We start from the raw sequence: 18,046 nt of genomic DNA, 5'->3' as shown, positions 1-18,046 counted from the left end.
AAATCTGTCATCCAGAAATAGAAGAATTGGGTGAAAGAAAAATGCTAGTACATGTAAAGTTCAACTAAGCAGAACTAGGTCTTTGAAGCAATCAGCTGAAGATGACCAGTGGCAAAAGGCAGTCCAGAAGCTTTAGATAAATCCTGTGGATAGACTCCTGGATTTGGTGTCAAGAAGACCTAAATTCAAATCCTGATTCAGATATTTGCTAACCATGAAGCCTTAGACACATCATTTAAATCCTTGGTTTTCTGATCCATAAAAATGGGCACTATAACAGTACCTGCTTCACAAGGCTAGGTGAAAATCAAATGAGATCATATTGTAAAGTGCTATATAAATTCTATCTATTGTTGTTATCATTACTAAAAAGTAGAGTTAGAATCCAAAGAATTAGAAGACAGAGGTAAGTGAAATTGCATGTTTTCAGCTGTAATAGTTTAATTAAATTAAACATACAATGTCAATACAAGCTCTGAGAAACATAAACTAAAACCTGGCTCCATTTGTCCAGATTTTCACTAACAAAGTCCTCTTTGCTATTGACACTTCCTTAATTTCAATGGAAATTACAAAGCAAAAGGCCCAATCCCTGTCAGTCAGTTTATGAAATGCCTGCCTCAATTAATTCCCAAGAAAATGGCAAGGCTTTGGATATAATACTTAGGAACTTCCTTGGCTCAAAGGACAATGAGGGAGTATGATCTAGGAAGTAGAAGGAGCACCAGGCTATAATTCAGAAAACCTGAGTTCTTGACTCTAGAACATACAATGAAACTTTGTTTTCATTAACTCATTTCAGTTGTGTTTAACTATGATCCAATTTGAGGTTTTGGGGGCAAACTTATTAAATTGGTTTGCCATTTCCTTCTCCCACTCATTTTAAACATGACTAAACTAGGGCAAACAGGATTAAATAATTTACCCAAGGTCATTCATCTAGTTAGTATCCGAGGCTAAATTTGACTCAGGGAGATTAGTCTTTCTAACTACAGACCTGACAAATGAGGAAAATGAGTCCACCCTCAACAACCTCACTGGCTATGAGGATTACAAAAGTGCTTTATAAATGCTAAGGTGCTCTAAGAAATGCTATCATTGACCAATAACTATTGCCACACCAGCCAAAAGATCTTCACCTGCACTTCTCCCCACTCAGGAATCAAATCAAGTGGCCAAGTCCCTTTCAATGATCTGGTATACATTTCTAGTTAGCATATCAAATTATGTCATCCCACTTGCTTTATTCCTTTAGATAAACTAAGAGCTGCTGAGCTGGGAGTCAACAAGAAATCATGTGTCTTGGAGGACTAGTTTTCCTTGCTCCTAAATTCTATAGTCATTTTCCAAATGCCTCAGAGGACAATGAGTTAAAATAAAGGTGTGACATTTTACCACTGAAACTGATGCAGATTTTTTTTTTTTACCTTTTTTTCTAAAAATCTAGTTCATCAAATTTTTCACCATCAAGAATAGATCTGATTTTATTCTTTTGTCTCTTTAAAATCTGGTCTCATGACTCAAGGTACTAACCTGAACAAGTAAATTAGAAGATATTTAATTAAACTAAAGATTTAAATTAAAGATTAAATAAAAAGAAATACAAAGATAGTCTTGGATTCTCCATCCTTTTTCTTGTTAAAAGACAAAAGTATTTTGTTTCTATTCAAGTTCTTCTTTCTTTGGAGAGTAAAACACACAGATGATTCCAAAAACTAGATAGCTTTTAATCCTTCCACGCCTCCAAAGGAGTTAACTATTACCAGATGGCATGTGTGACTTTGGACAAATCATTTAAATTTTGTTTGTTCCTGGAAAAGGAAATGGCAACCCACTCTAGCATCTTTGTCAAAAGAAACTCATGGACAAAGGTCCACAGAGTCACAAATGATGCTATGATCTCCAAGGTATTTTAACACTTTAAATCCTGTGGAACATAAGATAAAGTACAAAGACATGTAGCCTATTTCTAAAGATCTATCTTCTTATTCCCTTCAATCCTGGGATACAATTGTTCACAGTTCTCATTTAATCACAGCAAAATCCAACCAATATATCTCCATCACTCCAAAAAGTGTATTTATGAGGGCCTTTGCCAACCTCTGATAAATGCAAGTCAAAACTTTATCCAGTATTATTTAGATCAATCTATTAATTATCAATAAATGCCTATCATACTTTTCTATTGACTTCACTTTGGAACCTTATAGATGACCCTAGATGCTAAATCTCTACTGGAGAAGGGCACCAGCCTCACAAGTCTCTTCAAAGTCAGAGATGATTCATTCCAAAACTGGAGAGGACAGAAGATCATTTCAGAATGTGGTTGCTCAGACATCAGTGCATTGTAGAAACAGATTATATATTAAAGACAGAACAGGTGAGATACACATTCTTGCTTGCTATGGGGCTTTCAAATTCATATTCACATCTCAATCTGCCTTTATGTACCACAATGAAAATATAGATCCACTTAACCCCACTATCAATAATCTTGTGAGTCTGCATTTCTCTTTATGTCCAAATAGTGAAAATATGGTTTTCCTAACTATATTTTTAAACTCATCAATCTTTTATCCAAAATGTTACAATACATTAGATGAAATCTTTGTCTATTTTCCATCATCCATACTACCTGATCTACCCATAGTCTTTTCCCATCAGGCATAATTACTTTTCTTTTTCTGCTCCAAATTCTCTTGCCTATTTTTTTTTCCTTTGGATCTTCATGACCTTGGGCAAATCAATTAATTTCTTTGGGATTTTACTTTCTTCATCTGTAGAATGAAGAGATTGGTCTACAAAATATATAGTATCCCTTCCAGCTCTCCTATGAGTGTATGTTTTAGAATAAAAGTACCAGTTGATCAACTCATTGAGCTTCCCATCCAACTGCATATCATAATCTTGACAATATGTATCCTTCAGCTAGTTGGGTTTTCCCATGTAAATTATATAAGCAATTTCCCCTAACTGGTTATGGATTTTATTGAGGGATCCCTGTAGGAATCTCAGGCTTAATGTCATGCCATCCTCCACTCCAGAGAACTTCACTCTCCATACAGAATCCTTTTTTTTTTTTTCCCCCTGAGGCTGGGGTTAAGTGACTTGCCCAGGGTCACACAGATAGGAAGTGTTAAGTGTCAGAGACTAGATTTGAACTCTGGTCCTCCTGAATTCAGGGCTGGTGCTCTATCCACTGCACCACCTAGCTGCTCCCAGAATCCTTCTTTCTGCAAGACATCCTCCATAACACTGGCAAACACTATTAGCAAGGCTACACCTTTATACACTGTTTTATACCTTGTTTGATACTAATAATTAGATACTAGTTGAAAAAAAAAGTTCTCTCTGTGGTTGTATCTATCAAGTAATCTACTCTGGAAAATTATTAAAGAAGATTGCTTCAAGCTGTACTTTGTTCTACTAAAAAAAAAAGTAGTTTTTATAATTAGGAGAGAAGTATGGTATTATCTTGCATTATTTACAACTCTTACTGTAAAGATGTATTTTGCTTCCATAAAATCACCTACAAAAAAAGTCTATTCCTCTTCATATTTTCACCAAAGATGCACTTAATATATGTATAGGCAATTTTCACTTAAAAAAAAAAAAAAAAAAAAGTTTATAAAGATGAATTAATGGGTTTATAGCTCAATAATCATTGATCTATTTTCAGCTGTCTTTTGGTGAGAGAAGTATGTCTCTTAAGTCAAGCACTGCAAGAGTGATGATAATCTGTGGACAAAATTTGAGACAAGGTAGCCCATAAATCAAGGTCACAGAACCAATAAAATATCTGTGGCAAGACTCAAACTTAGGCTTGACTCCAAATTCAGCACTATCCACTTCACTAAGGCTCTCTTGCATTTGGGGAATTTTTGTTGCTATTATTCAGTTTTTTCAATGAGTCTGACACTTTATGACCCCATTTGGGGTCTTCTTGGCAAAGACACTGTATTAATTTGTAGTTTCCTCCTCCAGCTCCTTATATAGATAAGGAAACTGAGACAAATAAAGTAATTTGCCTAGAGGGACACAGCCAGTAAGTGTCTGAGATCAGATTTGAACTCAGGAAGTGGAATCTTCCTAACTCTAGATATGACATCTATCCACTGTATCATAAAGCTGTCCCTTAGGGAACCAGTCCATGCTTTCAATAATCTCAAGTTGTCATTGAGGGCCATGTTTTTCAAATACTAATATTCTCCTGGATTAAAAAAAAAAAACCAACAGATCTGGAAAAACAGATCTTGAAAAGATAAGAATAATTAGACTATCTGAAAACTATGACCAAAAAAACCAAACCTTGATATAATAATATAAGAAATAATCAAAAAAAAAAAAAAATGAAGTGATAGAACAAGAGGGGAAAATAGAAATAGAAAAATTCCATTAATCATCATCCAAAAGAGATCTACAAAGAAAACATACAGGAACATCATTGCTAAATTTCAAAACCCCCAGATCAAAGAGAAAATTTCACAAGCAACAAAGCAAAAAAAAAAAAAAAAATTTTTAATATGCTAGAACTATAATTAGAATCACACAAGATCTATCAGAAGCTACACTAAAAGACCACAATCGAAAGAACTAGGGTTGAAACTGCAAATATTATGAACAGCAAAAATAAATATAATATTGAATGAAAAAATGGGGAGAAATATTCTCCTGGGAGTGTTTTATATAAACATGAATAATGGTAAACAATTATTTCAGAAGACTCAAAATGACAGTTGGCTCAAAAGACAATGCCAAGGTGTTGAGTAATTATAGCTGGTTTGGTTGTAGCATATGTCAAACTAAATCTAGGCTATAAAAAAGGACGTGCAAAATTGGAAAATGTGGGCTGGCCAGAGCCTAAGAGTTATAGTTAACGGAAGGACAGCTTATATTTTACACTGGCATCTACAAAACATTAAAAGCTACAAAGGAGGGTCTTTATTACATTATGTGAAGATCAATGGGAGAATATGAGCAAGCGGCACCTAAGTTGAAAAAGCACAGTTGAAAATCCAGTGCAATCCCAGGCAGAAACTTTCTGATGCTGCCACATAAAGGAAACAATCTCTAAGCAAAGAAGGGCTTTGTCATATCCTCCATTAGAATTTTCTAGCCTTTTGGAAGTAGTTTAGACTCCCAATAGAGATTATATGGCTTGAAAAACTTTAGACTATCAGGGGATATAAAATTGTACTGCCTGTGGCTCTTTTACTAATCAGATCCCATAGAAATGATTCTACTATCTCTTTCTGTCAGACTAGTTCAGAGCAAATTGCCTGCTGGTGCTGACTTCATGATGTCCAGCTCCTTACAAATTGTTCCTTCTAATCACTATCTATATTATAAGTGATCTTGAAAAAAATTTTTTTTTGGTCTTATACAACAAATAATAAAAGAGATGAACAGAGCTGGCTAAATGAATCTGCTCCCAGAATGCTTGTCTATCGAACCACTGCTTTGAAAATATTTGTTTTCCTTCTGAATTTTGTGTTTCATGTACCTCATGTTTCATGCTCTTTCCCCAGAAATTACATATACATATATATGTATGTATGTGTGTATGTATGTATGTGTGTGTGTGTATATATATATAAAATATTACAGAAGCTAATCACTTCTTTGGAGGTATGACTTTAAAGCAGCAGGATGGGAATGGGGCTGGATGTTATTTTTGCCTCCTGTGCTTTTAAGAGATTAGCCTGTGCAGTGAAATGAAGCTGCTAAGATTTTGATTGAAATAATGATGCCATCTAAGGTCTACCAGCTTTAGCACTTGAGTGGTCCAGGCACAGTGATGAGATCAAGTGAATGGCCCAAGATTAGTACACTGAGGTAAAAAATAATGAGGGAGAGTTAGTTCATTGGGCAGACATTTAATTTCAGGGTTGTTCCCATTTCCAAATCTAAAGGCAAAAATGAATTACCAGAAAATAATATGCACAGGTAAGAAAAATACATGATGAATAAAGAAAAAAAAAAGTTTAAATATCAGAGGTGGAGGCAGGGAAAGATAACAAATACCCATAAAATACAGCCAGGAAATAGACTATAATTAAACTAGAAGAAAAGCATCTCAAAATCAAAAAGAAAATAAAATAAAATCCTGAAAGAAAAGCATTCAGCAGGATTAGGAAAACAAACTATTGGAAGTTAAATACATTAAATCATTATGTTCTATAAATAAACTGTTTCATTAAATCTTTTTTCCCCAAGAAACTAAGAAACAGATTTTTTAAAAACAAGCCAAATAATCCTGTTAAATAATAAATCAAACAATTTTTATGACATGCATATCAGACATCAATAATTCATAGATCTGGAATTATATCATGGGTGTTTCTTTTACCAATGCAACCTCAACATCTCCATAACTTAATGGGAAATCTCTAAAAGTGGTTATGGTCAAAAAAAAAAAATCATCTTTGTCTAACCTGATGCTGAATCTCTTTAAATTTAGCTGATCAGGTCCTGGGACAACAGGTCACATTCTCCCTTCCTCAGCTCCTTAGGATGAGCCAGAGTTTGGGGTCCCTTGAACACTATAGTGAAGCATTAGAATAGGACTTCCATGCATAAATAATTCAGGGGTAAAATTAGCAGAAAGATCAAGCTTAATAAATATTCTTTGAGAATTTATTAGGTCACATGCAGTACCATACAAGGTACTGTATGAGTTTTATTTCAAATTAACTTTTTTTTCCCCATTTCTCTTCCTTAACTCCTACATTTAAAAGAAAATGAATCAAATTTGAATTGTATCACTAAATATGGTGTGCTGAACATAACAAGAGCTAAAGGAACTAAATGAGGAGAGAAGAACCAGAACCAGAAGAACAAGAAGAGGAATAGGGAGGAGGAGGAGGAAAGACAATGATGACAGGAAAAAAGGGAAGAAGAGACAGAGAGGAAAAGAGAGACCTGGAAATAAAGAGAAAGAAGAAAGGAGCAAGGAAGAGGCTGAGTCCCAACTTATCTTTCAAGCCCACAGCTTAACATTGTTATTTTGTCAAAAGAAGCAAATGTGCAGTGAAAAGAGCACTGGATTTGAAGCTAAAGGACTTATATTCAAATCTCACTTCTGTCACTTGTGACCCTGAGAAAACTCATTTAGTCTTTCAACATTCATTTACCCATCTAGCATATAAGGTTATTGGGCCAAATAATCTCCAAAAACCAGATTTTCAAATATCTTTCCTTAATAATAACCTGCTGGCCCCTCTCTGAAAATCCAGCCAAAGAATATTTTATTTTCCTGCAATATCATTTTATTTACCTACAGTATCATACTGCAGTGAAGACTGGATATAAAGTGTATTCACCAATAAGTCTCAATAGAATTCTAATCATAAAAACTATACTATATTATAGTAAGAACTGTACTATACTTAAGAATCATACTATATATAAATAAAGGGGAAATTTTCCATCCTTTTCATTCAACAAACACTTGCTGTGCACACGTTCTGTGCGTAGTTCTGTTGACATCCCTAACTCACCAAGAGGACTTTTAGTAGGATCTTTCTTGCCATGAAAACAAGATTACAATCCAAGACAAGAATGCAGAAAGAGCAAGACAGAAATGGAATGTGATTTAGTGTAAAAATGAGTAAGCCATTTAGGAAGAGGAGGATGGAGAGATTGATATGACCAGGATGACTCAGAAAGGCTTCATAGTTCTTTGAGAGTTAGTAAAGCAAATAAAGAGCACTATAAGGAGAGTGCAACATTACCAAAAGCTTGGAGGAAAAAGAAATATGGTGAGTTCACATACCAAAAGATGCCAATTTAGCTAAAGTAAATAAGGTTCCTGTCAAAATAAGACTAGAAAGGTAGACATGATCTGGATTTTGTTACACAGCTCTGAATGTTGGGCTATGTAAATAAATTGCAAAAATCCTGGGAAGGTAAGTACAAAAAAGAAAAAGGGAGAAAATCTTGTGTTCCAGAATGTCAATATCACAAATATCCTGCAAATGTGTCACCCAGAACTGAATAATGTCATCTGGGAATGGTATAATTACTTCCTTCCTAACCTTATATTTCTATGTATGTATGTATATTTCTATTTCTAAGACAACTTCTATAGGTATCATTGTTGACTCATATTGAGTGAGCAGCCCACTAAAACTTCCAAGGTTTTTCCTCTGAACTGTTGTCTAGCCAACATTTCTAAGAAACGGGATTGTGAGATACTTTCTCCAAGGTCTTGCTGAAACAGATGTACAACGTCTATGGCATTCCATAATCTAACACTGTCAAAAGAAAAAGAAAAGAAATGGAAGTTAGTCTGACATAAAAAAGCTTCTTTATAAATCAATCCATGTTGCGTCTCGGTGATCATAAGTGCTTTTTCTAAATGATCTGGACCTATCCTTAAAGTCCTATAGGGAATATTTAGACACACAGAATTTGAAATGAAAATGAAACATCCAAAAGAAAATGTACAGTTAGGCAATTATTAGGGTCTACAGGGAATATGGGGAAAAGACAAGAGTAAAAGTACTTTGAGGTTTTATAAAATGCTGTATATCTCATTGACTTTATAAATGGGTCATATGGATGTAAGGAATTCCATTTACAGGTGAGGAAATTGAGGCTGTAAAGGGTTTGGTAACTTGCCCATGGTCAGGAATCTGGCAAACTTAAAAGGTAGTATTTTTAAAATTCAGATTACTCTTGACTCTCAAATCCAGCAGTTTGCCTGTCCAGAAAACCAAGAAAACAAAGTTTTCATAAGGATGGAGTAGTCAGCAATGTCATGCTAAATTAAAAAAAAAAAAAAAAAAAAAAAAAAAAAAAAAAAACTGAATGGAAAAAAGCTCTTGAATTTTTAAGAAGAGGAAATGATTAATAACCCTGAACAGAGCAGTTTTTGTAACTGCAAAGAATGGGGGAGCTGATGTGACCTGGAAGGCACAACAATTGGAAAATTACCAAAGTCTCCTTAAGTTTGGGGGAGTTTCCAGGTCTGGAATATCACCCCTGCCATTTTTTTCTTCTGTATGTGAAAGACCAGGTGAAGAAGACCTGATTAGGGAAAATAGGTTTAATAGGATGGAAACTAGAAAGGCTGGGAAAGCTTACAGGTAGTTGGGAGTAACTTGATTATAATACTTAATAGGGAGTCCAGGAAGTCCAGGATAGAAAGGTAACCAAGAGAGTGGAAGATAATGAAAAGTAGCTTGAGAAGAGTTGAACTGATAGGAAGTAGGGGACCACTGAAAATTTTTAAGAAAAACATCCAATTTGCTAGGTACTGGGAATCTGTCTGCTTAAAGTCCTTGCTTGGTGGGGACTGTGACAAACCATTTAAATAAAAATATGAAATTGAAAAATATCATGAACCATAAGAATGTTTGCTTGGATTTATTAATCCAGATTTTTGTTCTCAATTCATAAAACAGAAGTGTTAGACTTGGAAAAACCCTTTGAGATTATCTAGTCCAATTTGCTTATTTTATAAATGAGAATCTGAGGCTCAAAGATAAAAGGTGATAAAGATCATAGAATAACAGTAATAATAACAAATATTTATATATAGCACTTTAATCTCATTTTAACATAGATTGAGAATCAAAAGGGATATTAGATGCACTAGATCTAACCCTCTCATTTCTACAAATAAGGAAACTGAAGCACAGAGCAGTTAAATGGCTTGTCTAATGTAGCACAGGTAAGTAACAGAGACAGAATTAAAATCTCTATCCTCTCAATTCAGGATTCTTTCTACTGTGTCACCTCTAAGCCCAGTTAGGTATTTAGATGTTAGCTGAATTTTAGAGTGGAATCAGACTGTCAAGGGCACTGAATTCACAGTCCTGTTGGAAATGCTAAAGCCTTTATAAGAACAGCTTCAGTTTTAGTAGAAAACTCAATGTTAGCAGTTTTCATTACTGTGACTTGCATGAGAAGCAAATTCAGATGATATGGTTAATGTTCTTAAAAAGAAAGAGAAAAAAATTCCCTCCTCTGCCAGTTGAGAGAGACTTGGTGAGACACATCCAACTAACTTTAATCTATACTGTTTCCTCACCCCCACCCCAAGTAGGAACTGACCTATTTACAGCTCAAAGGGCACCTTGACTGTCTGTCTCAGTGTAGTTGTTTAAAATAGTAAAGCTTAAACCAGAACTGGGACTTCAATTTCACCCTGCCTTTGAAAGTGGGGTTGTTTTTTATCAAAAGTAGGTTGAAATCACCAATTAGTCAACAGTGAGGGGCTTTGAAGTTGAAAAGTGCTTTGTAAATGCTAAGCAGTACTTGGAAAGGAAAATCATACATTTGGTCTTTTGAGAAAAAAAATTAGTTAATATGTTCCTCAGAAAGCATAATTCTTTTATTGGGAAAAGTGTCTAATTAAATAAAAAGGTAGAGATTCCTCAAAGATCATGTCCTCCCAGAAACCTTCCCTAGCTCATATCACATCACCTAGTCCATCCCTTTATAAGGGCAGAATCCATATTTCATTGGTTTCTATTTGTTCACATAGTCATTTGTGAATTGTACTTGAGTTCTTTAGTGTCTTCACCATCTTAATGGCAAATTCTTTGGGAGAAAGCACTAAACTTTCTATGTTTTTATTTCATGTTGCCCTCACCACTTACCAAATACTAGGCATACCATAAATATTAAATACAACGTGCCCAAAATGGAGCTCATTATCTTTCCCTCTACTCCCATTTCTTCTCCTAATTTCGTCCTTCATTCCAAGGGTACTACTATTCTTGGAATCATCCAGGTCCTACACATACTTCTTCTCTCCTCAGTTTCTACTATCCCCCTGGGGGAAAACTCATCACTTCAAGCCTGAACTCTTGTATAACCTATTAACTGTTTCTTCAAGTCTCCTTCCTCTCCAGCCCATCTCCTCTGATCATATCACCAGAAATTCAGTAAACTCTAAAGGCTCCAGGATCAAATATAAAATTCTGGTTAACTTTTGTAAAATGATTTAAAATCTGAGAACATGTTTAGAAAAAATATTTGTTGAATTCAGTCAATTTTCTAGAACTGAGATAATAAAAATCATAATAATACCTATAGGATTCTGATGATTAAAGTTCTTTATAAATTGCCAATTTCAACATAAATATGAATAATATCAAGGCTGAATAGCAATGTCCCAAGTAAAGTCCACAACTAAATGTAACTTCAAAATCAACCTTATTTTATGAGTTATTATTAATTATTAAATGGCTACAAATTCCACCAACAGCTCTTTACATTCAGCCCTATGGGCCTCTCTGTTTCTTGATTTAATGAGGGATTAGATTGGGATTAGAGTATATGTGTAGGTCTGAATAGGACATCAAAATCTATTTAGTCTAAATTCTCCATGTTACAGATCAGGAATCTGAGGCATCCAAGTCCCTTCTTGCTCTAAATTCTGTGATACCAAAAGAATGATTCACAACAATGTCACCCTTGAGGGATATCAGCAAACCCACTGAAAAGAGCCAGGCTGATAGAAAATGCAGTCTACCAAGTGATTGATTTGTATTCTAAAAGAAACAATTCCTAGAAATTGCTACTCGCTTTAATCTAATCTATTCTAAGAACTAACTCCAATAATTACCTCACATGTACCAACGAAAAGACATGCCATGAATAATTCTGAGACCATAAAGCCCAATCCATTTACCACTTGGGATGTCCTTTGATGAATGAATTTGTTTGAAAGTTACATAATCTACTTTGCATGCAAGTATATGATCCAGAGGACAAACAAGGTCACAGAATGTTAGCCAGGAAAGGAGCTTTAGCATTTACCTAATCCTGCTCCCTTCTTTCACAAATGAGGAGCCAACTGAAGTTCAGAAAGGAAGGCCATGATGCAGTAGAAAGGACAGGCCACAGAGAATAAAGAGACCCATTCTATTATCCCAGCCCTAACTCACTGGGTGGATGAGATAATTCCTGAGGTTCTTTCCAGTTTGAGAATTCTATGATTCCAGAATTTTAAGTGATTTGTCTAAGATCATACATAAGTAGTCAAATTCTAAAACATCTAGCAAATGATTCCTTAGAAAGGAAGATATCCATGAAGTACCCTTGAGGCACAGTATAGGAAATAAACAAGTAGTTAGGATGATTTACTCAGACCCCATCAAGATAGGAAAAGGTTTTCAGTAATGTTGACAGAACCAGCCTTCAGACTACTTAAACCCAGCTGCTGTTCTTAGGAAATCTAAGTGATCAGCTTATCTTTATTCAACCAAACAATTGGCTTTAAAATGGAGAGCCTTTGGTAGTAACTAAGCAGCATTAATAGCCTAAAACAGATTCTGATTTCAATGTGAAAAGGCTATGAAGGAAACATCATTGAGGAAGGCATTTGAAAAAAAAAAAAATGAGATTTCCATATTTACTTTTAAAAATATGCAGATGAAGAAAAGATTATATATCCAACCATAATCCTTTTAAAGCTCTAACTTCTTTTAGAGGAAGCAATGAGATACAATAAAACTGTGGACAAACTACAAACTTGCCTTTTTTCCATTTAGAAAGAAAGGCAAAACTCAGGGATGCTCTCCTGGTTTTACATCTTAAAGTCTCATCTCTTTGCCTACAGAATGTACCAGAAAAATTAAGCCTGGCTTGTGATACTTTCAGAACTGTTATCAATGAAAATGACTCTGCTAAATTCTGACAGGCTTTGCATAAATAGTTATTGCTATTTTTTTTTAAGATTTCTAAAGTTTATTATGATGATAATAATGGTTCTGGAATCACTACTGAACCAAAAAGAGCCATGAGACATTTTGGGCCTGTTAGTTACATAGGGAAAAATGATCATTCATGTATGTTTTTTTTCCCTCAGTTTTGCTTTCAGAAAACTAAGTAGTAAATCGCCCTATATTTTCAGGAGGAATTTGAAATGTGGGATGTAAGCTCTGTGAGGGTAAAAACTATTTCATGTCTTCCTTTGTAAGTCTAGCACTCAGCAGGGTAGCTAATATTTGTCAGGAGTTTAAGGCTTGTTGAACTCATGAATAGTATGTAAATGATAAAGATCTGATAAATCACTCAATTTCAAATCTAGTCTCCATTTTTATTTCTAAGTACATTTCAGTAAAATTAAAGTATTACTTAGCAGATATCACATATCCTTACTTAAAGAGCCATTTGATGCTATCTGCATATTTATGAAAAACAAGCAATGAAAACAGGTATACACTGCAAGGTCATCTCTCACTTCCATCTTCATTTAAATATAAATTTGGTTTCTCATGTGGAAAAAACACATAAATACAAATTAGTTATTAGCCATATATGCAGAACAGTAAAGGAGGCATGGAAGGAGAAATTGAAATTCGTGTTGCATTAAAAATAGTTGCTTTAAAGGAGACTTGTAATGGAAACGTCCTCCTTCCAGCTTGATCTCTGGTCCCTGAGAGAGAAAATAAACCCTAAGGAGGCTGTCCATCAGGGTTGTTGGTTATAAATAGGTAAGTTCAGACTCTATTGAAAAACAAAAGGAAATAAAATAGGCATCCATCAACTAGAGAACAATTGAATAAACTCTATTATGTAACTCTAATGGAATATTTTTGCAACCTAAGATATTCTTCAAATGTGAAGAATTCCAAGAAATTGGGGAAGATTTATATGAACTGATGCAAAGTAAATAGCTAAGAAATAATACAACCACGGTCATAGAAAATCACACATTAGAATTTGGATGAATGCAGTGGGCAATCTTAACTCCAGAAGACTTATCCTGAAACATAACTTACTCCAAGAGGTAGACTAGAGATGTGGAATGAGGTATACACTGACAGACATAGTCATCTGTCAGTTTGCTTTACCAGGCAATAAGGAATGGCAATAAATGGGAAATAATAATAATAAGGCAGAAAAAATCAGGGAAAAAAAACATTTTAAAAGATAATGTTAGAAAGGCTCTGGCAATAAGAGATAATGTTGCCTTGAAATAGTTACTTCCAAAAGTGGAAGATGTGATAAAGATTATAGAGATTAAAATATAAGACCTAGTGATGTGTTGATTTGTTGGATGTTGTGGACAAAGGAGAGAGTAGAGTCTAAAACTATTCCAGGGTTATGAGCCTGTGTGTGAATGGGAAAACAGTAGTGCCATTGATGGTGATATGAAAGCAAGGAAGAGGAACATATTTTTTAATTTGATAAATTAAAATTTTTTAAAATTAAATTTTAGTTTAGTTTTGTTTTTTTGATATGTTAAGTTTGAGAAGATGGATAAACAAAGCCATTAATCCTTAGACTATTTAAGTATTTTTGCAGTATTGCCAGGAAATAAAAATGATTGGCTTATCTTCATTCAACCAAAATTCAGTTCAAGTAGCACTTTCTATCTTGTCTTTCCTAAGCCATCGTATCCATCCACAGCTAGTGATCTCTCTTCCAAAACAACCTAGTATTAATTTAGATAGATTTTCTCTGCACTTATATGGTGCAATTTGTCTTCCCCATTAGGATTTAAGATCTTTGAAGGCAGAGACTTTTTCACTTTTGTCAGTGTACCTCCAGAGGTCTAACACAATACCTGGCACATGTTGTAGGCATTTGATAAGTGTTGCTTGCTTGCTTGATTGACATATAAAATAGAGATGTCTAGCAAGAAGATGGAAATTCAGGTCTAGCGCTATCTATCTAAGACACTAAGACACATATCACTGCCTAATAAAACAAGCCATTTTAGTCAGAAGATTAGATTAGGTATTGGCCTTAGTAATAATAATAACAATTAACATTTATAGATTACTTTAAAGTTTGCAAAGCACTTTACATATGTTATTTCATTTGACTTTAACTGAAACAACATGGCAAGTGGCCAATGTTTTCACTTCCAAAATAAATTTTGGATATTATAGGAATATATTAATGAAGTTGTCTTTTAGGTTCCATTTGCTAAAACCAATCAATAATCAATTAATAAGCACTTGTTAAGTGCTTACTATGTGCCAGGAAATCCTGAGGACACACGAAGAGGCAAAAACAGTCTCCTCAAGAAACAGGAAATGGGGGGGGGTTGGAAGGTTTTTTTTGTTTGTTTGTTTGTTTTTTAATAGACTTTTCAAGATGATCTGGAATAATTATGGCTGAAGAAGTGACCATTAAATCAAGAAAACATGGATTCAGGTCCTGATTATGGCATCAGTCAAATCGTATAGCCACTCATGTCCCCATGCAACTTATTACGACTAATATATATACTAAAGAAGAAAAACTGTTTTATATCCATAGATGGCCTTTCTATACCAATATACCAATATTTCTATACCCTATACCAATGAGATTTTCATTCTAAACAGCCCCCAAAATGGTTAGAAGATTTATAAAAAGCCTTCATTCCCAAATATCATGTACTAATCAACTTTTCAATCTGATTTATGTTTGCCAACAACAATAAGGACAAGGACAAACCTTGCCATTTGTCCAAACACTTACTCTTCTCAGACTATTGTGATCAGAGGCTGATAATATAAGTTAATCTATAGAATGTGTTAATAGTGCTAGGTAAATGTCAACTGTTATTATTCTTCAACTAATAAAGATGTCCTTAAGTCAACCCACAGTCACATATCTAATACCATGTACCTGTGGTACATATTGCTTAGGGATGCTGAATTCAGATTCAATCAAGCCATTTTTATTGCTCTTATAAAAGTAATTATGAGGCTATTGTTAGATCCCAGAGCCATGGATTTAAATCTAGAAGAGCCCTTTGAGGCTACCTGATTCAAGTTACCCATTTTATAGATGTAAAAATTGACACCCAGAAAGGTGGAAATAACTTGCCTTAAGTCACGGAGTCAAAATTTGAAATGAGGTCCTCCAGAAATTAACTTTCCATGGGTTACCTAATATTGCTGAAATCAGTTTTCAAATGTATTATGCAAATATTCTCCGAATGTTCTTCTGAGTAGGTAGAGGGAAAGAATTAAACACTTGGACAAGCAAATCTTCGTGTTAGCAAAAATATTGTCTGAGGTAACATTTGCCAAAAAGGTTAAAAATTTTAAAAATTAAAAAAAATTACCAAAGACATATTTGGATACTCTAAAAGAGCCATTATTTTATTCATAAAGGCAGCATGACATAGTGATACCCATGGCCTCTGAGGAAGGCCAAAGAAAAGACATAGGAGGAAAACTGTTTAACTCATACAGACTTTCCATAATCATTCACTCTACTTTTTATTTAGAGAGCCAGGACTTAAAAGGAGCATGTGCTCAATTAGTCCACCAGCTGATGTTAGATAGAGATATCCTCTACTCAGATAAAGAATAGAAGAATCTCACAGTGATCTGTTGATTGGAACTGACTGGAATATCAGGATTCTAGTCCAATCTGGACTTAAACAAGAATCCCTTCAAAAAGATGACTGTCAAAGGCTTGTCCAATCTTTGCATAAAGACTTCTAAGGAGGGAGATTCTATTACCTCCTGAGATAGCCCATTCCAGTTTTGGATTAGATTTTGGTACTAATTATAGGAATTTTTTCCTTAATCCCATACTGGCTGTGTGATTTTAAGCAATTATCTTAACCTCTCAATATTCTAAAGCAACTCTTTAAGACTGCAAGGTTGGTGCAACACTAGCTCCAACAAGCTATAGCAAGCTATAAAAAGTATTAACTATGAGCTTGGCAACAAGCTCTGCTGTCCAAGAATTACTCTCACTATGCTTGGAGAAATATTCACTTAAAGGGGCTCACCTTATGGGATTGCTTATGAAATATACTTATGGGATAAGTACATTGGTGGGGGCAAAATTGGTTGAGCTATTTAAGTTTCCTCATCCATCATTTTCTTATGCCAATTTGATTATTAATCCATGGAGATTTCCCTGCTTTCTTAAAAATGTTAAATTTGCCCTTTTAAAATTTCCACATATTTCTTCTAGTTCTCTCTTCTAAAACTAGATAGAATGCATCCTTTAAATGAGACAGTCCTTTAAATACATAAAGCCCTCTTATTCCCTCTGAGTTATTCCTCAATATATTTTCCAAAAAGATGAATTGTACATAAAGGATAAATGCAAAAGATTTAGTGCAAAATGCCATTTAACACCTACCAGCCAGGCAAACACAGGTGAAATTGTTCCCGTCATGTTTTTCAATTGCATCAATACAGGTCCCATTGTTCTGGCATGGCTGTGCTTGGCAGGCGTTGAATTCTTCACAGAAAGTGCCCACATACTGGTCCTCACAGTCACAAGAAAAAGTTGCCTAAAATAAGAACTTGCAGTTATTATGTTTGACTGTGAATTCTTCCAAATCCCCATTTCCACTCCAAAACCCATGCAGATCAACAGTATCCCCCATCTATAATAAAGCAAATAGCATCATTTGTAACATTATGTGTTTAAGATCTTTCTTTTAAAAACAATTCAAAAGATATTAAATTCCCTCAATGTTTAATTTCAAGCATTTATATTTACAATCATCTTTATACATTTTCTGGTTAAAAAAAAAACAAAATGAAAGGATGTTTCATTTGAATCAAAATTTAAAAAACAGTTTTTCTGCTTGGATACACAAATGGTGATTTTATTAGTCCAGCTTTCTGGTGCCTTCAAAATTTGTTAGAAATTCCAACCACTTAATTATTTTACAGCTTCTATTGTTACCAGAATAAAGTAACAAGTATTTAACTAATTTGGAAATATAATTATAAATATAACAGAAAATCTTTTAAAGGATGTGAAATGAAAATGAGTAAAAAATTGTCTACAATAGTCTATATTCCATCAATTTTCAAAGTATGGTCTAGAGGTTCTTGGGGGATCCTTTCAGGGAGTTCATCAGGTCAAAAATATTTTCATAATAATGCTAAAATATTTTACTAATATAGTAAATAGCAATAGATATAACCCACATAAACAAAAACTTTTAAAAGCGCTCATCATAATTTTTAAGAGCCCAAAGAAAACCTGAAGTCAAAAAGTTTAAGAACCTCTAGTTTATAAAAACATACAGAAAACATCTTGTATTTAGTGTAAAGAATTACTAAAGCTCCCTGGACCTGAATATTTTTATTAAATTAATTCATCCTGAAGT

General features: G+C 34.2%; 1 protein-coding gene across 1 annotated transcript in view; it reads right to left on the bottom strand.

The window, feature by feature from the left end:
* DNER (delta/notch like EGF repeat containing) overlaps positions 1-18,046 on the bottom strand; it is a 321,739-nt gene that overhangs the window by 102,588 nt on the left and 201,105 nt on the right. Inside the window, exon 6 of the mRNA XM_074298485.1 lies at positions 17,062-17,215. Within this exon, the coding sequence (XP_074154586.1) occupies positions 17,062-17,215 (154 nt within the window). The remainder of the gene's footprint in view (positions 1-17,061; positions 17,216-18,046) is intronic.

This window comes from Sminthopsis crassicaudata, chromosome 3, assembly GCF_048593235.1.
Source record: "Sminthopsis crassicaudata isolate SCR6 chromosome 3, ASM4859323v1, whole genome shotgun sequence".
Taxonomy (NCBI): Eukaryota; Metazoa; Chordata; class Mammalia; order Dasyuromorphia; family Dasyuridae; genus Sminthopsis; species Sminthopsis crassicaudata.
Note: the sequence above shows the minus strand (reverse complement) of the source record. Positions and strands in the feature narration are given on the sequence as shown.